This window comes from Sturnus vulgaris, chromosome 21 (assembly GCF_052056855.1).
Source record: "Sturnus vulgaris isolate bStuVul1 chromosome 21, bStuVul1.hap1, whole genome shotgun sequence".
In the NCBI taxonomy this organism is placed as follows: domain Eukaryota; kingdom Metazoa; phylum Chordata; class Aves; order Passeriformes; family Sturnidae; genus Sturnus; species Sturnus vulgaris.
The window spans coordinates 1,844,808-1,868,860 of NC_142263.1; the positions used below are offsets into that span (position 1 = coordinate 1,844,808).

The 24,053-nt window shown below is 45.3% G+C and overlaps 3 protein-coding genes across 3 annotated transcripts; 1 reads left to right on the top strand and 2 right to left on the bottom strand.

Moving 5' to 3' along the window:
- Window positions 1-47: 47 nt before the first annotated feature.
- ZNHIT3 (zinc finger HIT-type containing 3) lies at window positions 48-1,190 on the bottom strand. Its single transcript, XM_014881153.2, has 4 exons — window positions 1,086-1,190; window positions 901-932; window positions 669-830; window positions 48-523 (listed from the first exon to the last, which is right to left on the bottom strand). The coding sequence occupies exons 1-4, from the start codon at window positions 1,163-1,165 to the stop codon at window positions 333-335; spliced, it is 465 nt and encodes a 154-aa protein (XP_014736639.2). The 5' UTR covers window positions 1,166-1,190; the 3' UTR covers window positions 48-332.
- A 437-nt stretch (window positions 1,191-1,627) lies between these two features.
- Window positions 1,628-3,752, bottom strand: LOC106856033 (lysophosphatidic acid receptor 1-B-like). Its single transcript, XM_014881108.2, has one exon. The coding sequence runs from the start codon at window positions 3,666-3,668 to the stop codon at window positions 2,700-2,702; it is 969 nt and encodes a 322-aa protein (XP_014736594.2). The 5' UTR covers window positions 3,669-3,752; the 3' UTR covers window positions 1,628-2,699.
- Window positions 3,753-9,308: 5,556 nt separating this feature from the next.
- On the top strand, window positions 9,309-23,611 carry CA4 (carbonic anhydrase 4). Its single transcript, XM_088177004.1, has 8 exons — window positions 9,309-9,539; window positions 17,742-17,792; window positions 18,171-18,341; window positions 20,238-20,395; window positions 20,534-20,626; window positions 20,907-20,970; window positions 21,070-21,233; window positions 22,041-23,611. Exons 1-8 carry the CDS (start codon window positions 9,482-9,484, stop codon window positions 22,230-22,232), a joined length of 951 nt encoding a protein of 316 aa, XP_088033130.1. The 5' UTR covers window positions 9,309-9,481; the 3' UTR covers window positions 22,233-23,611.
- Window positions 23,612-24,053: the final 442 nt, after the last annotated feature.

Below are 24,053 nucleotides of genomic sequence, written 5' to 3' on the forward strand. Positions count from 1 at the left end.
TTCCCAACAACCTTTAGCGAACAAAAGCATTTCAGAGTACTCGTGGATTAAAATAAATGTAAATATATTTAATATTGTCACTGTGAAGCAACATTTCCCGTGGCTGCCAGAATTTCTGTGCCAACAGAAAGCAGAGTAGCAAGTTCAGCCCCCAGCATCTAAAAATGTGTCCCAACACAACCCTGCCCCTTTGCCAGCTCTAAACTGAAATCAGAGCACTGACATCCACGGCCAAAGCAGCCAAGACACACAGTGGAGCAGCTCTGGCTGCTGGCAAACCTCACAAAAAATAAAAATCTCAAGGTCAACAATAAAATCATTCCCACAGCAGCTCACTCGGGGAGAACGTTCTCCTTCTCAGGAGGCTCCACAATGCTCAGGCAGCAATCTGCAAACTCCACGAACAGCGGCTCCTGCATGAACCTCCTCATGAGGGAGCTTTTGTCCTGAGCCTGGTCGATGGTGAGCAGCAGCTGCCGCAGGTGGGGGTTCAGCAGCAAATCCCTCAGCTCCTCTGATTCCCCTGCAACGAGGGAAAGATCCGAGTTCCAGACGTGCCTGAGGCCGCCCTTACCTTGCAAACAAATCTCCGAAGGGCCAGATCAAACTCGGAACGCTTTTAGGCCGGGATAAGCTGCAGGTTCATCCGCCCCAATTCCGCGAATTACCCAGGAGTTTGAGTTTCTCCAGTGGGACGCGGTCCTGCTCGTCCTCCTCGCTCAGGATGTCCTCCAGGGCCCAGGGGCCGTGTGTGGGGTCCGGGGTGGGGCCCTGCCCGGCCGCCTCCCGCTGCCGGGGCCGCTCCTGCCGGGGTTCGGCAGCGCAGCGCTCTGCGGACAGACCCGCGTTAGACCCGCGATACACCCGCGTTAGTCCCGGCCTATCCCGGCCCGCACTCACCGCGGTGGGTCCGGCAGCACGGCACGGAGCAGCTGTGGGGACAATGGCGTGAGAAAGGGGCCGTGCACCGCTTCGCTCACCGCTCTCATCCTTCCCTCACCGTTCCCCTCACCGTTCCCCCAGCCCCGCGCTCCCCTCCCTCCTCCTCTCTCCCCTCAGCCCGTCCCGCCCCGTCCCTCGCTCACTAAGCGGTTCCGCAGCGCGGACAGCGGTACCGGGCCGCGCCCCGAGCCCCGCACTCCGCGCACGGCCCCGGAGCCCGCATGGCCGCCCCGCCACTTCCGGTTCCACTTCCGCTTTCACTTCCGCTTCCGCCCTGCCGGCCAGGGCGGCCAATCCACCGCCGAGCGCCGCCAGGCAGGCCCGCTTCATCCACCGCCGAGCGCAGCGCGTTTGCTCCAGCTATTTCCAGATTTTTCCATAAATAGATACATGTAGAGAGATTTATGGACATAGAGATATAGAGATATAACTGATATATACAGACATAGCTCTGTATATGGAGAAAGAAGGAGGGAGTGGAGAGATGTATATATCGAGATAAGAAGTATGGATATGGGCTTATGTAAAATATATAAATAGATGTAGATATGGAGATAGAGGCAGAGATATATGTAGTGATGAGGAAAAAAAACAACAAAGTAAAGAAACTGGAAAGAAGTCCCTGAAAACTCCAAAGGCTGATGTGTTGTGTGTGATGGATGTGAGAACATCATCACTGTGTGGATTTTCATGGAATTTTATTGCTGTGCGTTGATGAAATACCACAGAGCAGCAGCTGAGCAGTGCAGAACAAGAAACATGGGCTGATGTCACAAAAGCTATCCAATCCAGGCTTCTAAAGAAGTTTAAACATTGAGATTCTTCTAGGAAATATCCCGGTGAAACTAAGAACAAGCATCCATCTCCACTGGGGTCTGACAGAAAAATATCTACTAAATAAATATTGAGTAACCAACTCTTCTTTCTTTTGAGAGGGAGGAGTTGAGACCTTTTTCTTTCACAAAACATCTGGTCTTGACATGTTTATTGCTTTCTGTCCAGGCAGCTTGACTGCAGCTCTGATCCTGAAGAGCCCAGCCAAGGTTTTCACCTGAAATTGTACAAATTTCACAAGCCAGGGACTTGAGTGCGCCCTTAAAAGCAGAAATACAAAAGCGCAGCCAAAATATCTCACAAAAACACCTCATCCAGCAATTAAAATCACAGCAGGGAAACAGTGCTGAGTGCCCCTGTTAATAAAGATTCACCCAGCAGTCAAAAGTCACAATTTGACTCACTAAACAATAAAGTAAAACGCTGTTATCCCCCCAAATTCCTGGGAATTTTCCAGCTGTTCCAGCCTCTCCAGAGGCACAGCTCAGAGCAGAGGGACGTGAGGCACAAAAGCAAACACCATTAATGGAGTTATTTTTAACTGCAGGGAAAGCAGCTCCCCTGTTCCCGTGGAGCAGCCAGGCAGAGCTGCCCGAGGGACAGGGACAGGGACAGGGACAGGGGGATTCTGCTGGGAGGATCCCCCAGGCTCCATCCCCATCCCTCGGTTGTTTCTGCACCCCACAGAGAGAACCACGGAGCTGCCAAGGTGGAAAAAACCTCTGAGACCCCAACTCCAACCACCCACCACAAAACACCCTCGAGGGCCACGTGAACACATTTTTCTGACCCCATCCATGCGGGTTTCATCCACATGCACACATTTTTCTGGCCCCATCTATGCAGGTTTCAGCCACATGCACACATTTTTCTGACCCCATCAGTGTGTGAGCCCTGTGTGGTGGAGCTGGGGCCATTCCCAGTCAGATGTTCTCGATGGCACAGGCCTGCATGCGGGTGGCCGAGGGGCAGCGCAGCGCCTTCAGCTTGGCCCCCATTGCCCTGAATTTCAGCGTGTAGAGCACGGGGTTGCCCAGGCAGGTGATGGTGATCAGCATGGCCGTGCAGTTCCTGAAGATGTAGGCCCCGGGGTAGAGGTCGGTGTGGCAGCTGTGGTTGATGGCATCGAAGATGACACCGGCCAAGAAGGGCGTGTAGGACACCAGGGCCAGCAGCCAGATGGAGATGCTGGTCCTGGCCACCTGCGTCTCCACTGACTTGTAGGTGCCCATGACTTGGCCACACGCCTGCATCCTCAGCTTCCTCTTCCTCAGGATGAGGATGATCCTCAGGTAGGTGAAGAGGGGCACGAGGAAGGCCACCACCACGTTGGGCATGGTGATGAAGACGAGGTAGCTGACGCAGAAGGGGCTGTAGAGCACCGAGATGCTGCTGTCTGCCTGCAGGCAGTTCCAGCCCATCAGTGGCAGGCAGCCCAGGAAAAAAGCCAGCACCCAGTTGATGAAGACCACGGTGATGGAGTGGTGCCTGGCCACCCTGAACCTCGTCCTCATGCTCTTGGCCACGGCCAGGTAGCGCTCGATGCCGATGCTCACCTGGTTGTAGATGGTGGAGAGGATGGACGTGGTGTACAGGGCGTAGGGAGCCAGCATGTCCTGAGAGCCAAAGATGGTGATGTCGGGGTTGGTGATGAACAGCACGGAAATCCAGAAGCCAGAGAAGCTGGTGAAGAGGTCAGAGACTGCCAGGTTGCAGAAGAGGATGGAGATGGGCTTGTGCAGGTCCCTGGTGGCCAGGCGGGTGACGATGACGAGGCCGTTGAAGATGACGGAGGTGACGTTGATGGTGAGCTGGGGGATCCCCAGGGCCAGCACCAAGTAATGACTCCAGATCTTGGTGTAGTTGGCAGAGCAGTTGGAGAAGCCATTCATGGTGGGAAATGCTCCTTCCAGCCCCCAGCTTTGCTCATCCCATGCTCCCCAGGAGCTCCCACCTCGCTGCCCGGGCACAGAACCGCTGCTGACAATCAGCTCCTGCTGCCACATCATCATCATCACGACAGGGATTAAACTTTAACCAGTGCTTTCCAATATTTGGGTTAGCAGCTGGGGGCTGTGCTGATCTCCTCAGAGTTGCTAGGATAGCCCAAACTGCACAACACATTTCCCACATGGATGAGCACTGGGAACAACCTTTGACAAGAAAACAAATCCCAGGGCTTGGGGAGATGAGTGGGCACGCCTGCAGTTTAAAGTTCTTCATTCGAAAATGAAGTGAATTCTTTAACTCACATATTAATGAGATCATAAAGGAGCAGAGAGCCAGGAAAGGGAGAGCAGAGTTTTGTGGGTTTGGAGGGGGGATGTGTGGCTGAGGGAGCTGAAATAAAACATCAGTGCTGTGTCACCAGCCTGGACCCCAACAGCCCAGAAAATCCCTTCTCCCACTTAATCCTTTCATGGTAACACAGCTAAAACCCAACCAACATCAGCACCCGTCTTTGCTACAGGATAATTTGTGTTTATTTCATGTGGCTTGTCCATTAATAAACCAGTGTCAACACCTTTGTAGCTTTTCTTTCTCCATCTTTTTAAATCCAAATGATTTTTGAAAACTCAGGTCGAAAATGCCTGGGGAAAAAAAGCTCTGGGGACACACATTGCATGCTCTCAGCAGAGGGCACTGCTGGAATAAAATACAGGGAACAGTGGGAGCAGGGAGATTTTAAACAGCTGAGCAGTCCAGGTGAGCAGAACAATTATCCAGTTCAAGCCGTGTTATTTATTCTGATTCAATTCCTGTTTTCTTGTTACCTTTATGAAGGATTCATCTTCACTGATCACAATTTTCTACCACGACCTTGCCAAGCAGCTCAGCTGAATTTATGGGCTCCCAATTCAGCACTGATCATTACAGCAGCAATTCCAGCCCCAGAGATGAGAATCTGTGAACTCTAATAGCTCTGCCAAATTTGACATGTAAGAAATTTAGGCTATAATTTTGAGTTTAAAAGGGGGAATTCTAGGGCTTTTTTTTTCCTATTGAAGTGTATGAAAGTACATTCACTTAAATGTGCAGTCAGCATCCACAGTTTTTTGTGTACTAAGAATACTTTCTAATTAATTATTACACTTTTAAAGCATGATTCTTATACTTTATACAAGTGTAGACAAGCAGTAGGTATTTCTGATGGTCACAAGGGAATGATTACATAGAAATAAGGGCTGAGAATTGATCAATCAAGCCCGGGGGTGTATTAACACCCTATAAAATATTCCTCTCCCAGTGTCCCAGATAAAAAACCCTTTGTAATCCCCGCTGGGGCAGCCCTGGCAGCCACACCTCTGGTGTGAGGTTGCTGCTGAACAAGGGCCCCACTATTTCTGTCACCTCTGTGCCAGCCCAGCAAATCCTTTCACTCCCAGCAGAAGTGGCAGCACAGCCCAGGTGGGCACAGGACACCTGTGATGAACAGAACATCCACAGAGCAAAACTGCTTTGAAAATACCCTGGTGGCTAAAAATAACTTCTCTGTGAATTTGGGCTCCAAGGGGTTCTAAATATTCCTGAAAATGCTGCTTCAAGTTGCTCTAATTTGAAAATTTGGTGCTCGAGCACAAAACACTAAACGATGTGAGAGCAGAATGTAATTAAAGTAATATCAAGTGGTATAAATAGCTCTCCACAAAAGATTTGTAATCTGATTTCCCTAATAGAATTGCATACAAATTACCATCATGTTGCTGGATTAAGGGAGACAATAATGTGGAAGCTGCTTTTTTTAGTGGGCTTTAATACACAGAAACCCCCCAGATCTGGATATCCCAGTGGAAATACAAATATCCATCAGCTGGATTTCCCAACCCTCTGTGATGCAGTTGGAGTTCCCAAAACCAGATGAAAAATAGTTTAAATTTAAAGCCCAACCTCTTCATGGAACAACCTCAATTCAAGGGCATTTCTCTACTCCCATGTTCCAAGAACTGTAAAGCATTCTCTATACTTATCTCACTATACACCGGTGAGGAAATTGTTATCTGCATCCTATAAATGGGCAAAGAACAATCCCTTTGTTTGTTTAAGGTGACACAGGATTCCAGGGAACTCAATCTGACTTCCAGGATCTCAGTGACTGTACCTTGGTGTTGGCAGCCTCTGATTCACATTTACCGAGATTCCACCTTCTGTAACATTTATTTTTTTAGTTCTGTGATTGTTTTTCTTTTAGTTCTGTGATTGTATTTACATTTCTTTATCTGAATGCCCAATTTGTTCAGACGGATGTGTAAGTGGAATTCTCTGTTGATTGTGCCTGTGGGGAAGAAATAACCACTGACCACGCTGAAGAGACTGAGGAAGAGTCACCAGAGGCTTCAGGCTGAATTTTTTGTGATGGTTCAAGTGTGGAAAATCCAGGTTCACCCAACCTGAGCTCTTGGCCTCAGAATTGTCCCAGTGGGATCCACAAGGGCTCAGAAGGAGAGGCACCAGCTGGGACATGGCACAACTGATCCCAAAACAGGGGATTCATCCCAAAGCAGGGGATTCATCCCAAAGCAGGGGATTCATCCCAAAACAGGGGATTCATCCAGGGGCTGAGCCCCAGCCCTGCACAGGAGCCCTGGGACAGCTCCCACCTCACCTTGGGGTCAGCAACCCCTGTGCTGACAGGGAAACTGGAATTGTGTCTGAAACTGCAGGGGAAATCTGTATCCCTGTGATGGAAATGGGAATCCCACAGCACGGGGAGGAGAAGAGATGAGCCACAAATGAATCCAAAAAGGATGAGGGATTTCACTGCCCTGTCACATTCTCAATTCCTGACTCCAAACCTTGGCAGCTGGGATGGTTTAGCTTTCTCCCATTGTCCCTTTCACTCAGTTCTGCATTGTCAGATACCAAACCTGGCCAAAAAAACATTGTCAAGCAAAGTGAGCAGCTCAGCAGAATCATTCCATGAGTCCAAATCTCAGTGCCATGACCTTCAGCAAAGCTGTGGGGTCAGAGCATCCCCTGCCCAGCCTCTGCATGGGCATCGTGAGGCCTGCAAGGAAGAGTCAGGAAAGGGAGTAATACAAATAAGGAGCCTATTTATCCAATTTATGTTTCAATTTATGCAGATTAAAGCCTTCCTTTCTGGAGAGGAAGACACAAATGGGGTGTGTGATCTCCTTCCAAGAATTTTTGGAGCTGTTTTGAAAACACAGGGCTCTGCTCCTCCCTCCTCCAGCCTCTCTCTTGGAGGAATTTTTGCCTGCCAGGTTTGGAGTGATCCCTTTGGAGAACCTGGGCTGTCTGAAAGGAGACAAACACCAGGGAAGGAGGCAGAATTCATCTGATCCCTGCTCCCATGGACTGTCCTTGTGCTGGGACAGCATTCCCAGGGCAGCAGAGCCAGGGAGGAGCAGAGCCAGCTCATGTCTGCACATGGAAGATGAAATTTTCATGTTTCTGCTGCACCCAGAGCTCTGAAATTCCAGATTTCCTGTTCAGTGGAGTGGGAACCCTGATGAATAAAACGACAGCACACAGCTAAATGAGGAGCACTCTGTGGGAATCCCAACCACCCACTGATCCTGGAACCCATCTGTGTTTTAAATCCCTTGGGAGTGCTCCCCTGCCCCTCTGCAGGGGCAATCCCTGCTGGGTCAGCTCATCTCTCACCAGGTTTGGACTCAGGCCAGCCTCACTCTCAAAGCCACAGAATCAATGCAGTTTTTACTGGGTTTGATATTCCCACCTGTCCTTCCTTACCCTGTAGCTGCCAGGAAAATCCAGGCTGGAATTCAGAGATCTTTGTGTCATCCTCTCACATCTTCAGGTTCAATCTCCAAAATTCTTTATGTAAAATGCACCCAGTTCTTGGTGGCATCTTTGCATCTCAGTTCTGGTTTTGAAAGGAATCAGAATTATCCTGAATTGCAACGATGCCATCGAGAACTGATATCCAAGCACCTGTCAGGGGAGTTTCCTTAGGAAAAAAAAAAAAACAAAAATAAGGAGATCAAGTTATGCCAGCCCTGCTTATTTAGGTGTCAGGCTTTAGAAGGAAAGGGAATGTCTTTGCCTGAGTGTGCCTTCACTTTTGAGCTCAAATTAAAGCTTAATTAACGTGACTACAGTGCAGTTTATTACCACTTTGATAATGAAAGGCTAGAAGGTTTAGAAACAAAAAGAGGAATAAATAAATAAATAAATAAATAAAGAATCCTGATTTTTCAAGACCAAAATTTCTAACCCTCAGCTTTTCAGTCCTGAATAGAGAACTTCAAGGAAATAGAGCAGGGGGAAAAAAAAAATAAAAATAAAGAAAAATATGTTGGTTCAGGTCCCCAGTGAGCAGCATCCCAAGGAAGGAGCAGAGCCCAGCAGGGAATTCTCTTGGCTGCCCTTGGAGGCTGCAGCTGGCACAGCCCTGCTGCTCTACGTGCTCAGCATTCACCTGGCCCTGCAGAGGAAGGGAGAAAATGAGGAAAAAGCCAGCAGCCCCCTCATTGTTGTCTCCCTTCCCTGCAGGAATTATTTACCTCATCACCATGTGCGAGGCAAATCAGCGCCGGGGCAGGGTGGAAAAACACTCCCCAGCAGAGTTCATTGGTGGAATGTTATTTATAGCCCCGTTTTTGTGAATAAAAGAGCTGCTCTGGGTCAGCTGCCCAAGCGGCCACAGCCAGAGCAGCAGGGCAAAGCTGTTCTGACTCTTTTTCTTTCTTTCTTTCTTTTTCTTTCTTTTTCTTGGCTCGTTTTGGTTGAACTCAGCCTCTGCTGGATGACTCTGCAGGCTCAGCTGGGCTGGGATAACATCACTGCACTCTGTGCATCCCTCATGGGCACCCTGCTCATCTCCCACCCAGCCCAGCTTTGGGGCTGTGCCCCCAGGGACATTTGGGGAAGGATTTTGCTTCATTTGTTTTCTTCATCTGGATCAAAATCCACCCCAAAAAAACCCTAAAGATGATCCTGTAATAAATCTGTGTCGCTTTTCTTTGGTGAACATAAAGTAAAGTCTGAGTTGTCCTTGAATCGTTTAATTCCAAACGTGAAATTTAAAAATTTAGATAGGAAAACAAAGGGGACCAAACCCCAAAATCTGTATATGTATCATATATATACATATATATCATACTACAGTAGCAGAAGCAGAAAGTTGAGAAAAAGAATTATTAAAAAAATGTATCATTGCTTAATTACGTGTGTAAGGTGTTGTATGTCACCTAATGAACATTTCCTGTTGCTGCACATGGAATTCCCATTTTCCAGTCCCACAAAGCAACTCCAATCCTGTTTGGAGAAGTGTGGGGTAGAAGTGAGGGGAAGTTGGGGTTTTATTTATCTCCCTGGAGTTTTCTTTTAAGGAAACATTAACTTTTACACACGTATTAATTGAATGGCACGAGGCTGCCAGGAGAGAACCTCCCAGTAAATAAAAATGCAGCATTTTAGTCCTGGGCTGCTAAACCTGTGCAGGTTGCAAAGCCTCAGTTATTCACTAAAGGCTCCTTGCCCAGTGCCAGAAAGCCTCACTCCTTTTGCCATTCACTTGGGAGAATGAATAAATTTAGGCAAATCAGGAGCAGGGCAAATCTGGAGAAATTACAAAGGGGAGGAGTTCACCTTCCTGCTATGGCTTTCAGGTCTGTCCTGGACTACTTACTCCAGTATAAAACTGAGAGCAGAAATATGATCACATCCTGAGGAGTCTAATCAATTCTGGTTTCAACACTGAGCCTATTTAAAATAGAGAATGGAATTGCTGCTCCTTGCTCTCTCCTGCCTGCACTTTCTCAAGACAGAGGCAGTAGGTAAGTCCTTCCCTGCTCTTTCTAACCCCACGTGAAGGTTGCTCTTATTTCTGATTTGTTTCTGACTATCAGGACATGCAGTGCAGCCTCTCTGATTCTTCTCTCTGGTAAATGAAGGATGATTTATTTATTTCTCTGCCTTTTGTTATTTCTGGTAAAATATCAAGGATGGGCTTTTCTCGTGAATGAATGAGTGTTTTGGGGGTTTCTTTTCACCTTTAGAGATTCTCTCTGCCTTCCTCCTCCAAGAAAAATCATTGGGCTTTGACTTGATCTCTGTATTTTATTATGAACGTGCATTTAAAATACCAAAACTTAATTTCTTTATCTTTAGATCTCCTTTAAACTTGAATGAAATCGCTTGTTTGAAATTTCTGCTCCCTTTGCTTTACTGTGTATGATCCAAGATGAAATTCTGCTGAAGGAGAAAGAACAATATGTCTTTGCTGCATCAGCCCCATCTATTTTTGCTCCCTGGGCACTATAAGTACACTGTGCACTTAGGATGGCTCAATTAAATAGCAATCTATAATTAGTATTGAAAAATGCAGAAGGTTTTTTTTTTCCCCCTTGCTTCTATTCAATCAGCAACTGCTGCAACACTGAATAAATCCCCTTTTTCCTATGCAAATACCAGCACAGAGCCTCGAAATTAAACACTGCAGCTCCTAGAAGTGACGAGGGGTCCATTGTTTGCACTAAAATAGAGCAGAGTGCAGTGAGGAGAAAAGGGATCCAGCATTGCCAGGGGAAGTGCTGCCCTGAGATCTGCTGGAGGGAGATGTGTTAAAGCAGATCAAGGTTCAGAGGTGCTCACAAAGCCCTGGAGGGTTTCCCTGGGTTTATTTCTCTGCTCTTAATTCACTCTCTGTCCCTCAGCAGCTTGGCTTTTCCAGATTCTTACCTGGCACTTCCAATCCCTGCTGGCTGTTCTCTCTGCAGGTAACACGTGGGCCAGGTAAACACAAACACAAAAAGCTTTTGCTTTCCCAAATTCTGCCACTCGTGCTTGCTTGCTGTTGATTCCTGGCTATCAACACTTCAGGGGTTGCCCCATTAAGGGTTTTATTAGGGAAACCTGAACCACTGCCTAGAAACCTTTGTGACTTTATTAGTTTGGTGTCAATAATTAGGGTTTATCTCTTTATCAGAGAGCAGTAACACAGGAAATGCATGTATGATCATTTGTAGGCATTTTTTGCCCCCTCCCCCCGGTTATTTCCACATTTTTCCTTGAGTGCAGACCAAATTACAGAGTCATTAATACACAAGAAACTTGCTCTTTACCTTCTCCTCCAAACTTTTCCTCAGGCAGAAGCTCCACAGGATACATTTTATGAAGTTAAAGATTACACATTTCAAGAAACTCCACTTTTGACAATCAGCTGAAATTCCTCCTTGTTGTATTCCTTCTTGTTATCTTTGGGTTTGTTTTTTTTTTTTAAGTAAACATTTCTTTTCTGTCCTGCCATTTCTCAGGAGCAGCCTGGGTGCTCTGCCCTGACCATTGAACCCACCTCACCTGGGCAGTTCATAACTCACCACACTGAAACAGTCAAATAAATGACTGATTGCTAATCTTGGAAATTGCTGCCAGCCTCGTCTGAATAGCAGAGCACCTGTGGTTTAAAATCGCTGTTAACAGGGGGTATTATCCATTGTGGGAGAGGGAAACTGAGGCAAGCTGGTGCAGGGATCAAACTTCCCCCAAATTTCTGTCCAGCCCCTCATCCAGATCTCAGAATATTCCATTTACAGCTGCACTCACCCACCTCAGGTTTCTTGTCTGACTCCTTTGAGATCCCAGGGACCCTCTGGTGCTGTTTTTGGGGGGAAAGAGAGACAAAGTGTCTGCAATTTCCAACAGGAATACTCCAAACTTTTATTACTGTGCCATTCAGAGAGCAGGGATATCCATCCATCCATCCATCCATCCATCCATCCATCCATCCATCCATCCATCCCTCCCTCCAGCAGCTCTACAGCAAAGTCACTGAAAATTAATTTTCTTCAGGGGGAATGGAATGAACCCCAGCACGTTTTAACCTTTGGCTTTATCACAGAGCAGGACTCAGCCATGAGGAGACAAATCTCCCACAGTCCATGCTCTGGTGCTCCAAAAGATTGATGCCTGATAGGACATTCCTCTGATTTAGATGAGATTAGATCCCTCGAATTTTCTATATTTCTGCTCACATGCTTTTACCCTTCACAAAGATTAAATTTACATAACCATGCTGACATTGACGTCAGCATCAATTCTCACTCTGGGGTTTCCTCAGGGCCATTCAGGTACAAAACACCCCTGAGAGCTCCATCAGCAGCTTTAAAAAAAACTTAAAAATTTAAAAGCTGGTGTGACTTCTTCCCTTTCCAGTTCTAATGGAGTGGACTGCACACAGGTTTATGGCTGGGCTCCAAATCCATTTTAGGGCTGGCAAAGTTGTGATGCTGGCACACTTGGACACACCCTGGGATGAAATATTGTATTTTCAGCTGGTTAAAAAAAAGGATAATAAATGCAATGTAAGACCTGGGACACAGAGAAGAGGCAGTGAGCAATAGGAATTATGGAATTGCCCATGTGGGGGGTTTCAGTCACCTCTGGTGTCTCCATCAGGTCTGAATCCAAGCATGGGAATTCCCCCAGGATTCCCCCAGGCACCAGGGTGAATCCTGCTCTGTTTTATCCATGATTTTCCCCTGAGCCACGGATCCTCCTGGCTCTTCCACTGGGATGTTGGAAGCAGAAAAGCCTTTGGCACTTTCAAAAAACCAGCACAAACCTTGAGGTCTCCTAGAAAATTTCAAAATCCAGAGTCTGTCTCTGTGCAGGCTCTTTCCCCTGCTTGTGGCATTGCAGGAGATGCTTTGTTGTGTTCCAGGATATATCCAGTGGCCTGTTATTAGATTTTTAGTCGTATTTTTAGCCAGGGGATCAGCCATCAAAAGCTCGGCATAAAAAGCTGCAAACGGCCAGCAAAGCTACCAAGTGATTGGTTCGAATTAAAATTTTAAAACCACTTTAAAATAAAGAATTCCGGGTTGCATTTTTATTAAAGGAAGCAAGGCAAAACCCCTCACAGAAGGAAATCACCTTAGCCCTGGATACTCATTTTTTGTTACAGCTTCTACCTTTGATACAGGACATTTCTGAGGGCCATTATCTACAGCAGAGTATCCCAGGTCACAGCTAAAAACCTTCCCCTGCTCTCTGACACAAAGGAAGTCCTTTGCAGATGTTAACAGGGCATATCCAGAATCCCTTTGGATTTTTCCTGTAGTCCCAATGTGTTCCAAAGGCCTCATCCAGCACCTGATTTATGTGCAAATTATAAACATCAAATGTGCTGCCTTGCAAGGCTCCACCACCACAATAAAGCTGATTTTCAGGGCTAACTCCCCACCATATACCTGCAGAAAGGTGGGCATCCCCAGGAAAAATAAAATTCCAGGTTAAAAGTGAGGAGCAATGAATGGCCACAAATGAATGCAGAGCCACAGAAATCTTGAGGTGAACTTCTGGAACTGATTTTTTCTGTCAAAGGAGCTGGCTGGGGCTTCCTGAGGATGTGTAAAGCTTCAGAATGTATAAATATTCTCATGTCTATATGCTCACTTTGTGCTCAGCAATCCCATTAATTAGAAAGACAGGCTTAGACAACAATTGCTTTTAAGATGTTTTGTCTTTTGCACTAAAAATAGAAAGTTTCACAAAGCCAGCTAAAAATAGGATGAGCCCAACACAAGCCAAGCCTAAAAATAAATCTCATGCAAGCCCAGCTTTTACCATTTTAGTGGAAAAGGATGCAGAGGTGAGAGCAGAATTTTGGGGATGGGTTTGAGGAGGCAAAACTGCAGAGCAGGGAGAGCTCTGGCACTGAGGGCATCCCTGGCTCTGGGATGGGCAGCACTGGCACCACTGGGAAAAAAAACTGGGAATGCTCCGGAGGGACAGGGCTGAGAGGGGACAAGAGGATAAAAAAGGACAAATAAAGCACTCAGGTGAAAGGGAGAAGGGATTTGAATTAAAAATCAACACCTTCCTGCTGTCCCAGGCAAAAAGGTCACTCACAGTCCCAGTGTCGTTAATAAAAGCAGCTGGCCAAATATAAAATTAATAAACCCCTTCTCAGAAGCAGGAATTGAGGCTGCTCAGCCCCATTTTAGTGACCCTGCAGTGCACACGAAGGGGTTAAATGACATTTCCCAAGTAGGGCAGCAAGCAGTGCCCGAGTGGCACCGAGCAGATTTGGGAGTTTTTATGGAATTCAGACAATGTGAGCGAGATCCAAAGAGCTGAAGGGTCTTTTCCTAGATCACACAATAGCAGCTGGCAGGGTGCCCCAGCCAGCAGCACCTCCTGGAGAAGTGCACAGGAGAGGGACTTCTCAACTGCAGCAATATTTTATTATATATTTATATTTTTTTATTTTTTTTTTTTAACCTCGAGCTTCCAAAGGAGCCTTGATAGCTAAAAACAATTGAAAAGGTTTGCAAGAAAACGAAAACAATACGTAATTGTATTGTTTTTTCGGCTACCCCCGTGCCAAGAAGCAGCTTTGGGCAGGAAAACAGTTGTAAATTCCAGGAGGAAAAGGCAGAGATAAGTGGGACTCACGTGCCAAGAGAGACTCCCTAAATTTAACTGTCCTGAACTCTTGGAGGAAGAGCCAGCCCTGTCCAACCCTACTCTAAATTAAACCAAATAAAGTCAGTGTAACACCTGTGGGATGGTACAGAACCACTTAAATCAAGGATAAACCCATCATAAAATGTAAGATAAAGATATCATTGATAATACAGTGGGTCCAGGTGCTCTTATGTGTGTCTTTATTTCTATCTATATTTAATCTGTATCTATATATCTATATATTTATATATCGATATATCTTTGTATATATCACAGCAATTATTTCAGCACCTCAACCACAAAAACAAAACAAAAAAAAAAACCCTCTCTAAACGACTGAAAACCCCATTTTCTGCTGTGTTTCCCCAGCAATAAAATAAGCAACAAAAATTAGCTTTATTTTTTTAAGCTAAAATAAGAAAGAGAACATGGGAGCTGAGGTTTGATTTTTGAAGGAGCAGGGCAGGGTGGGACATGAGGGGTCCCCAGATCGTGTAAAAAAAGGGGTTCAGAGAGAGATTTGGGGATGAAGATGAGATTTGGGGATTCAGAGGGAAGTGGGGATTTTGGGGAAGGTGAAGGGCACCTTGTCAAGAGATGGGACAAAAGATGGATGGAGCCAGGACAGGAATTAGAGATGAAGAGGGAACTATTTGAATGCTGTAAACACCAGGGAGGGAAAAGAATTGTTTAGGGTGGTTCGGTGATATTTCTAGGAGTGATGGGATGCAGATAAGGAAGTGGAAAATGTAAGCTATTAAATAGGAAACATTTCCTGACAGCGCGGGCTAATGGACTGTGGAAAAGTCTTCTAAGGGAAGTGGCAGGAGCCGCTCAGACAATTCAGAGTGGCCTGGACAATGTGCCTGAGGGCAGAATCATGACTAAAACCACGGAGAAGTGACAAGGATCTTTCCCTTCTTGCTTCGGGAAGAAAACCCCAAAGCTCAGGGGAAGAAAGTGCCATTGTAATGTAATGTTCCTATAGGGAGGGAGGCGTCACATCCAACTCAGATAAAATCCAAATGCAAATTTTCCTCCTCGGGGACTGTGTGGTTCGTCCTGAGCAGGAGCCACACAAAGGATCCTGTTCCCCGATGTTCCACTGCTGCCAATCAAAAAAAAAAAAAAAAAAAAGGGAAAAGAAGCCCTAATTCACAATAAACATAAATCCACTGTTTGCTAATTCAACATTCTGTAATGTTTAATTAGCTCGTTCTTTAAGGTTTAACATCTTCAAGGGCGTTTTTCTTATGAAATGCTGAATTTATGTGCTGTTCTATTCCACTGATACCATCCAATCCAGTGTGACAGGGACTTGGTAGAAAACACAATCCTTACCTTGTTCACAGACATCAGGAATTTGGTGGAAAGATGCAAAAAATCAGATCCTAATTATTAAACACTCCTGAGTGCTGGATGTGAGGAAGCTGTAGCCACTTTTCAATATTAAATTGGATTTTATTAAACTTTTTCTCTCCATCATTTTCATAGCCAAGCTGGAAGATTTGTGGTGTGCTCAAATGAGACAAAACCCACAAGTTTATTTGTGACAATTTGCCAGGCACCTGTTCAGGTGCTAAAAACTCAGTAATTTCTTTGTTTGAGAAGGGTGGGACGTGGATTTACCACTGAAATGTTCCATAACCCATTTCTATTCCCTCTCTGGGGCACAGACCCTGATTCAGGACCACCAATCTGGGGGTAATTCCCCTTCCCCTTGTGGCTCTGTTTGATTTTTGTGGTTTCACAGTCGTGATTTAAAAGCTCCACAGCCTTGGACCTGCTGCCCTGACTCCCAGCTGTGGCTCAGATCGCCTGGAAAATCGGATTTGTGTTGTAGAAATGCTTTGATGTCCTGTGAAACCTCCTGGAATTGCTCTCACCTGCCACCTTCCCCCTCTGCTTTCCATCCCAAAAATTTTGGGAGCAAATCCTTCCAGGTTATTCCTGCTGGCCACCAGTTCTTTCACTCCTGAAGGTTCCTTCGTGTTTAAATTGCCAAGAACCTCCCAATGCCAGGTTGCTGGGATTGTTAAAAGTTCACACTGACCCCTGAGCAGGTGCCAAAACCACACCTGGACTTTTTCATCCATGGAAAAAACACGTGTGGAGCACACCCAGGCAATGTGGGGATCAGCTCACCTGGCATCCTCCAGACATTTATTGATTAAAATATCGATTAAGGCACTCAATGATGTCCTGTGCCTGGAACTTGTGCTGCTTCCCAGTGGGGATGAGGAAAAGCTCTGTCCTGGGGAAAAAAAAAAAAAAAAAAAGAAAGAAAATGTAACAATCAGTGCTGGAAAGTGAAGTTTTGTGTGTGTGTGTGTGTGTGTGTGTTTAGAAATCTGCCAAAATAATAAAACCCAATTTTTGGATAACAGCATAGAAATCCCTGCTGGTTTTACCACACAAAAAAAAGCAAAGTTTGTTTTTCTTCCCAGTCTTGCTAAACTACAAAGTGAGGCAACATTCTTTGTAGTTTTCAGCAGAAATTTTGGGGTTTTTGGAAGAAAAACCGAAACTGTCATTTTTTTTTAAGGTCGCATTAATTGCCACAGGTCTCCCTCTGTGTCACAGCTGCTCAGGTTTTGTAACAATTCTCTATTTATAACTTCTAAATCTTTAATAGATGGATGTATTGTTATGCCACTGATATCAAGATAAAGGTGTTAAAAGCCTTCCAGCAGGTGTGTTATAAATTACAAATTAAGGTAATTACCAGTCGAGTGACAGAGCTCCTCCATAATTATCCTTAAAATTGATTAGCCATTTATTAAAATGTCTATAATTTACTAATCACAAGCAAACAGAAAGAGTGGTATTAATCATCATTATAAGAGGGTTTGAATTGTTATGGATTAAAGTTAAATAGCCAAAGAGAACTATCCCTGTTAAAGTCAATTTAAAGTTTAGAATAAATAAAGAGCCACTGAAGCAACTTGGGATGAACAAAACAATGCTACTTTCCTGACTAGATAAAGTTAAATTAGCTCTTTTCCTCTGAATTTTGTATTTCCTTTGACAATGAGAAAGGGAAATTCAGACATTCTGCTGGAGAATTTTGCACCCATCCCTTTGGGACGGGTCCAGCTGTGTTTGACCAAAGATCCTCCAGGTCCTGCAGGGAGTGAGATCCTTCATTGCTCAGATTTCCTTACCAAGTAACCTTCAGAGGAGTTCCTGGAACAGGCTGAGATAAATCCTCTTGCATAAGTGAATTTACAAGTCTGTGAAATGCTGGCAGGTGCAGAGCTGATAAAAGGAAATTTACTTTAACACTGCCTATATTCAAATGTGGAACTTTCACCTCAAGAAGTTGAGGAAGCCAAGGTTTGAAAATCAAATTCCTTAGGACTTCAACCCATCCTGAATTCTGATGATATAGAGCTCTAAAGATTCCCCAGCACTGGTTTTGGGGGGATATTAATGGCTAAAAAAATGGTTTATGAGAGATCAGGAGGAGATCTAGAGAGGGCTGAGCTGCCAACCCATTTCTGCTGCTTTTTTGGGGGGGTAATCTGTTCAGATTTTCATTCACCTGTTTTATTTCTTGTTTTTTTTAGTGGGTCACTGGTGCTATCGGTCCCAGAAGTGTGAGCAGCCACAGTGTAAAGGTACTGCCAAGCAATTTATTTTTCCAATCACATTGGTGACTCTGCTGCTTTGCAAAGGGGCTGCTGAGTGAAATAATGCAAAAAAAAAATCCACAGAACTCAGCCTCTAATGCATCGTGGTTGCATTATTTGTGACCATGTCAGTGCTAACCAGGGTAATTTGAAGTGTTTGTGGTAACTGCTATGAGGATAATGTAGAAATGTTCAAATAAATGTAAAAATGTAAATACACAAAATACATACATATAATACATAAAAGCCACCCCAGAAATTGGGGTGATGTCTCAAATGCCCCAATTTGGTTGGGTGGTTCAGCTTTCTCAAGGATTTGCTGTTTACAGGGTAAAATAACAAATCCATTTTCTTACACCTGAGCAGATCCTCCTCGATGGCACCTGGTGAACGTGGAGTGCAAGGGGAGCAGGCAGTCCCCTGTCAACATTGTCACCAAAAATGTGGTTTGTGACAAGAGCCTCAAGCCCCTGACTTTTGAAGGGTATGATGTGAAGGGCTCTGCCAAGTGGCTCCTGGAAAATAATGGCCACACAGGCAAGTACTGCCCAGGGGGATGGATTTGGGCTTTTCCTGGCTCCTTCCACATCCCCTGGAGCACAGCAGGGAAGCACAGATGAGATCCCTCCCCTCTGCTTCCGAAGTGAAACTCTCAAAACATTTTCGGTGTCAAAATTGTCTTGGGAGGTTTGTGGGGAGTGACGAAGTTTTGGGGTTTGTGGGTGAGGTTCTTGAACATCTCAGCAGGAATTTCTGTGCAGAAACAGAGCTGGAGGTGTCACAGAAGCTCTAAAACAAAACTTTCCAACCCAAACAGGGTTTAGGACTGGCGGCAGGTGGGCAGGACAACAATTTGGGCAGAATTTTTAATTTTCTGCTGAAACCATTTCATTCCTGGGCTCGTCCTTTCCAGCTCTGGCCTCTGCACAAAGAATCCTGCTGGAGAAAAGTTTCGTGTGGGAAAGTCATTCACGGTGCTGGGTGTTATTAGTTCTTTAAATAATGAGCTATATTCTTCTCAGATTCAGCCCTGTTTTCTCTGCACACAGAAGTTATCTGATGTTGATCAGCTACTTAGTGAATCAGTAAACCGTGAATCAATTAACAGTAATTTAGAACTGTTCCACTTCCTCCACCTTCCTTCACAATACTGAGGATGCTGCTCCAAAAAAAAAATACGTTCAATTACTTCGACTTTAGAAATAAACTTGTGGTCTAGCTAATTTTTAAATTATTATTATTATTTTTAAAAGTTACGTGTAGGTGTTCTTAAAATTCTGGACGGGTTTTTTTTAACTGCCAATCCTCAAAGCAGAAAGTAGCAAATGGCAAATAATTCCTGATTTTAAAGGGAAAGGTGGGAGATTTTTAACAGCCAGAAATTCTAATTTCAAACATTGCCATCGTGGCAGACCACAAGAAAAAGGAATGTTTGGACTTTTCACTGATATATGGATTAATGACTTTCCCATTACAAGGTGATACCCCAGGATGTCCAATTACAGCCCCTTTTACATCAAAATTAATATTTATAAGGATTGCTCCGAACACCTTCCCCAGCCATGCATAAGGATTAGGGCTTTAATCTGGGCTTTTAAAATCTCTTCCTTCTGAGGGCAACCAATTCCTGTGCTAAATGAGGAGGTTATTGCTTAAATTACAGCTGCAATTAGAGGCTGCAGGTGAGATTAGACACTCAGAATGTTCGTGATGGGCACATAGCAAAGGTCGCTGTCTCAACGGTCTTAAGCTAAATAAACAAAGCCCACGAAGACATGTGACTCATCCATTTACAGATTAAAAAGCAAAGGAACTAAATGACTCATGCACTCTCCAAGTTCATTTGGAATTCAGAACAGAAATGAAATCTCTGGGGCTGCAATCCAGAATTTTCCTCTGGGGCTGCAATCCGGAATTTTCCTATGCAAAGAAAAGTGCTGTGCTTAACGTGGGGGGGTTGTAAAAAGTAAAATTTTAAAATATAGCTCAAATATGTATGATTTAGGCTTGAATTGCAGCACTACTCTGACTTAAAACAGAATATCTTTAAACCCTGCCCAAAGGAAATGTTACATTGCAGACAACAAGAGATTAAAATGATGGTTAAAACCCAAATAAACTGAGATCAAATTTACTTTGATAGATGGGTTTTCTTAGGAAAAAAATGAAGGAATACTGGGTCTTCTGAGAGGTATAAGAAGCTCTGACTCCAGAGGTCATAATGGTTATAACTAATCTCAAATGAAACTCAGCTATGATTCTGTAAGAGTTCAGTTTCTGCAGAGCAGAATTTCTGGAACACTCAGTCTGAAAAGCCAAGTGAGAACTTGAAGATAAATTTGAATCTCAAGAACATCTCTGCTCTCACATACTGTTAATGTAGGATCTGCTCTTCTCCTTTAAAACAATTTGTGTGGTTTTTTTCCCCCCCAGTTAAAGTGACACTAAACGGATCCCCCAAAATTGGAGGAGGAGGCCTGAAGAGGAAATACAAGGCAGTAGAATTCCATTTGCACTGGGGAGTCCCAGAGGAGCCACAAAGCATCCCTGGCTCAGAGCACAGCATAGATGGAGAGAAATACCCCATGGAGGTAGGTGGCTCTGTGTGTGCATCATGGATTTCACTCCAGAACTCTGGAATTTTGAGATCCTGCTCCCAAAAACTCTTGGCTAGGTCCCCATGGGAGGTTGAAGGGTGGAAATAATTCCCCTTGGCCGTTGTGTTCCAGCTTCACATCGTCCACATAAGAGAAGATGTTTCAAGTGTGACAGAAGCCAAGAAAACTCCAGATGGTTTGGCTGTGTTGGCCTTCTTTGTCAAGGTAGGCAGTGAAATTTTCAACTGCCCCTCTCAAATCTCGGCCAGCAGTTTGGCTGAGGGATTGTTCATATCCATATTTTATGTCAATATTACAGTAGCCCAAGACTTTAATCTCCCTGTCTTCTGCAGGCATTCTGCCAGCACTGAGTTCCTCTACCTTTTTCTACATCCTGCTCGCTGTTATTTTTCCTGGTGGCCCTTTTCTGTTTTATTCACCACTGATTAAAAGCAACCACTTGTAGAGAAATACACGATGTGGAATAAAAATATTTCCCTTTCAGGCTGACGAAGAAAATAGAAACTATACAACTCTACTGAATCGTTTAGAAGCTCTCAAATACAAAGGTAAGACGCTCGTGCCAGGGATTTCACAAGCTGTGTGGGGTGAGGATAAAACCTGCAGCCACAAGCATCACAAGGGATTTTCCCCTGTGGTTTTTCCAGGGGACTCAGCAGAGCTGGATCCTTTACCACTGATGTCTCTTCTCCCACCTGAGGAGGACCTTGGGAGGTACTATCGCTATGAGGGCTCCCTCACCACCCCTGACTGCTATGAAGGTGTCACCTGGACCATATTTGAGAAGCCAGTTGAGCTCAGCCTGCGCCAGGTGAGTGGCACAGGGACAGCCTGGAGGTGCCATGTCCCTGTGCCTGCCTGCAGGGTGACACCTCAGCTGCCTCCTTCCCCACACACCCTCACTTGGCAGCAGCCTACACCTGCTCCTATTAAATCATCTCTCAGAAAATGGCAGGAAAGGGGCAGGAAGGGGAAATGACGGCGTGAGGAGAAAGCCAAGAACCCCCCCCCCCACCAAGCTCAGCGCTTCGTCAGCAGCACTTCCACTGCTGCCACCTGCCCAGCCCCAAATTCCACAGCTTTTCTCCCGTTGGCAGGACAGCAGAACACAACAATTCCAAACCCAAACCTTGTGCCCGTCAGCACCAGCCCTGCAGGCGGGAGGAGGAGATGGAATTAGGGATGCTTGGGAAGCACAGCCTGGCCCGGAGCCAACACGTGCATTTCAGCTCCGTGCTCCCAGAGCTCTCCCAGTGCTCCCAGCACAGCCCAGTGTCACACAGAGCACCGGGAATCCGAGCAAGGACAGAATTCCTGCTGCTCCTGCCCCGTGTCACCGGCGCCGTGTGCGTCAGGAGCTCGGGGGGAACCAGTCCTTGGGCTGCACAGAGCATTTGGCTGCCGGGCAAAGGAAGTGCCCGTGATTTCCAAGGCTGCAAGGAGCCATCACTTGGTGACCTCTCCAGTGGCCTCTGTCACGGCTTTTCCTGTGAGCTTTAAGGCATCCATTCAACCTTCAGGTTCAAACCCAGAGCGAGGCAGCGCCGGTTTGCAACCCAAAAACCCCCCAAAATCTTCCGGCAAAAATAATCTTTAACGCCCTTGTTGTGTTTTGCAGCTTTCCGAGTTTGCAACACTGCACTTTGATTCCACGAACTCCAGTGCCATGACGGAGAATTTCCGGCCAGCCCAGCCCCTGAACGGGCGCACGGTGCTCTGGTCAGGGGCCAGCATCGTCCTGCCCGTGGCCAAGCTGCTGCTGCTGCTGCCCCTGGCTCTGAGCTGCACCCTCAGCTCCCTGTGCCACTGAGCCTCTCCCACCCCATCAGCATCCTGCTCCTTTCTTGTTATTTTTTGCTGTTCTTTGTCTCAGCCTCTCATGGATTGTGTCCCAATATAGAATAGCCTTGTGCTCCTCCAGATATGAACCAAGAGTTTCTGTGCTGCTCTGGTGGAAGCCAAACCACCAGAACTCAGAGGCACTGGGAGATAAAGCAATGAAAATTCAATTTTAAAGCCAATACACTTAGAGAAATTGGACTATCTGTAGTTCTAAGCCAGCACTGGAAGGAGCTGCACAGAGACCCTTGGAGAGGAATCTGTTCTGAAGTGCCTGTGAGGGGGTTGGTTTGGAGCATGTTTACATTCAACACTGCAAATCTGGCAGGGAAATGTGGAGTCAATCCCACATTGTCCTACCTGAAGGTACAACACAGAGCAGAGATAAAACCTCACACACAGCCCAGCAGCATCTGGCTCATCCCCTTAGGGAAGGGCACTCACCCAACACAGAAATCTCTCTCCTTCCTCCCGAATGTCTCAGCTGATTTCAGATAAGGACACTGGATCCCTTCCACCCATCTCCTGCTGGGGGCTATGGGGTTCCTCTGTTATTTATTCATCCTTCTCTGGGATGCCATGGCCAATGTGATGTGCTGGGAGGCTCATCCCCACGGACCAGAGGCACATCTGTGGAAATTCCTTCTCTTTGGAGGGCTCCTTTTGAAGCAGGAGACTCTGACGATCCCTTGCAGTTGTGATTCGCCTGATAAAATAGGACAGCTCAAGAAATAGCTCTTTCTTATATATAAATATATATAATTATATATATATATATATTTCTTTTATACATGTAATTTTGTATAGTAGCATACCTGGAATATTCACATATGGTCAAGATTCATAGTTTTTTTTTTCCACAGAGATTGTGGTTTGAACCAATTCCTTCAGTTCTTACCCAATTACTTATAGAAAATACATTGGGAAATGGGGTTTCCTTTTATTATTCCAGTTCTCTCTCTGAAGAGGGTCATAACATTTCTCTTTGGTTAGTGCCATATAGCATTTTACAGCTTCTTTTAGGATTTTAGATTTTGGCCACACCAAAATAGGATTTCATATTAGCAGATTTGTATTTTTTTCCTTTAAGGGCAATGTTTGCAGAGATGACTTTATATATTTTCAGAAAAATCCTGGCAGTGAGAAGAACCACAGCTCACCAAAGGGAAGGTGAAATTATTTTCATATTAATCAATGAGTAAAGCTTAAAAAAAAAATAAATATGGGAAACAAATGAACCTATTTAAGTTTAAAGGAAAGATTAATACTTTAACTGTATTTTTTGTATAACTGAAAACCTTTGGAGGAGCAAGCAGAAATTAAATATTAAAGGTGAACAACAGACCTGTATTTGAATTGTTCTGAGTTTTTATTTCTTTTGTCCTTGCTGAAGGGGAATCAAAAAACTCCTTCAGAAGAGGAATGTGACTTCCCCCCCTCCCCACGTTTTGTTCACAATATTTAGGGTTGGGTTTAGGGCTGGGTTTGCATTTTTGGGGATTTGCAATGCCCTGGGATGTTTATACTGTCAGCAGAGTTCTGGGGCTCTATTTCACAGGATTCTCTGCACTCAGCAGATTCCTGGAGTCGGGCACCTTGCCCAGGTGTGCAGAGCTGGTGCCCAGCCCCACTCAGCTCCTGTTTGAAAAAGCAGTGATGGGAACACTCCTTGGGATACCTGAGAAAAGCCATTTGCACCGACCAAGGTGTGCAAGAGCCACCATCCCTCTCCTGCAGATTATTTCCTCAATTCTCATTCCACAGTCAGCTCTCTAAGGGATGATTGGAATAA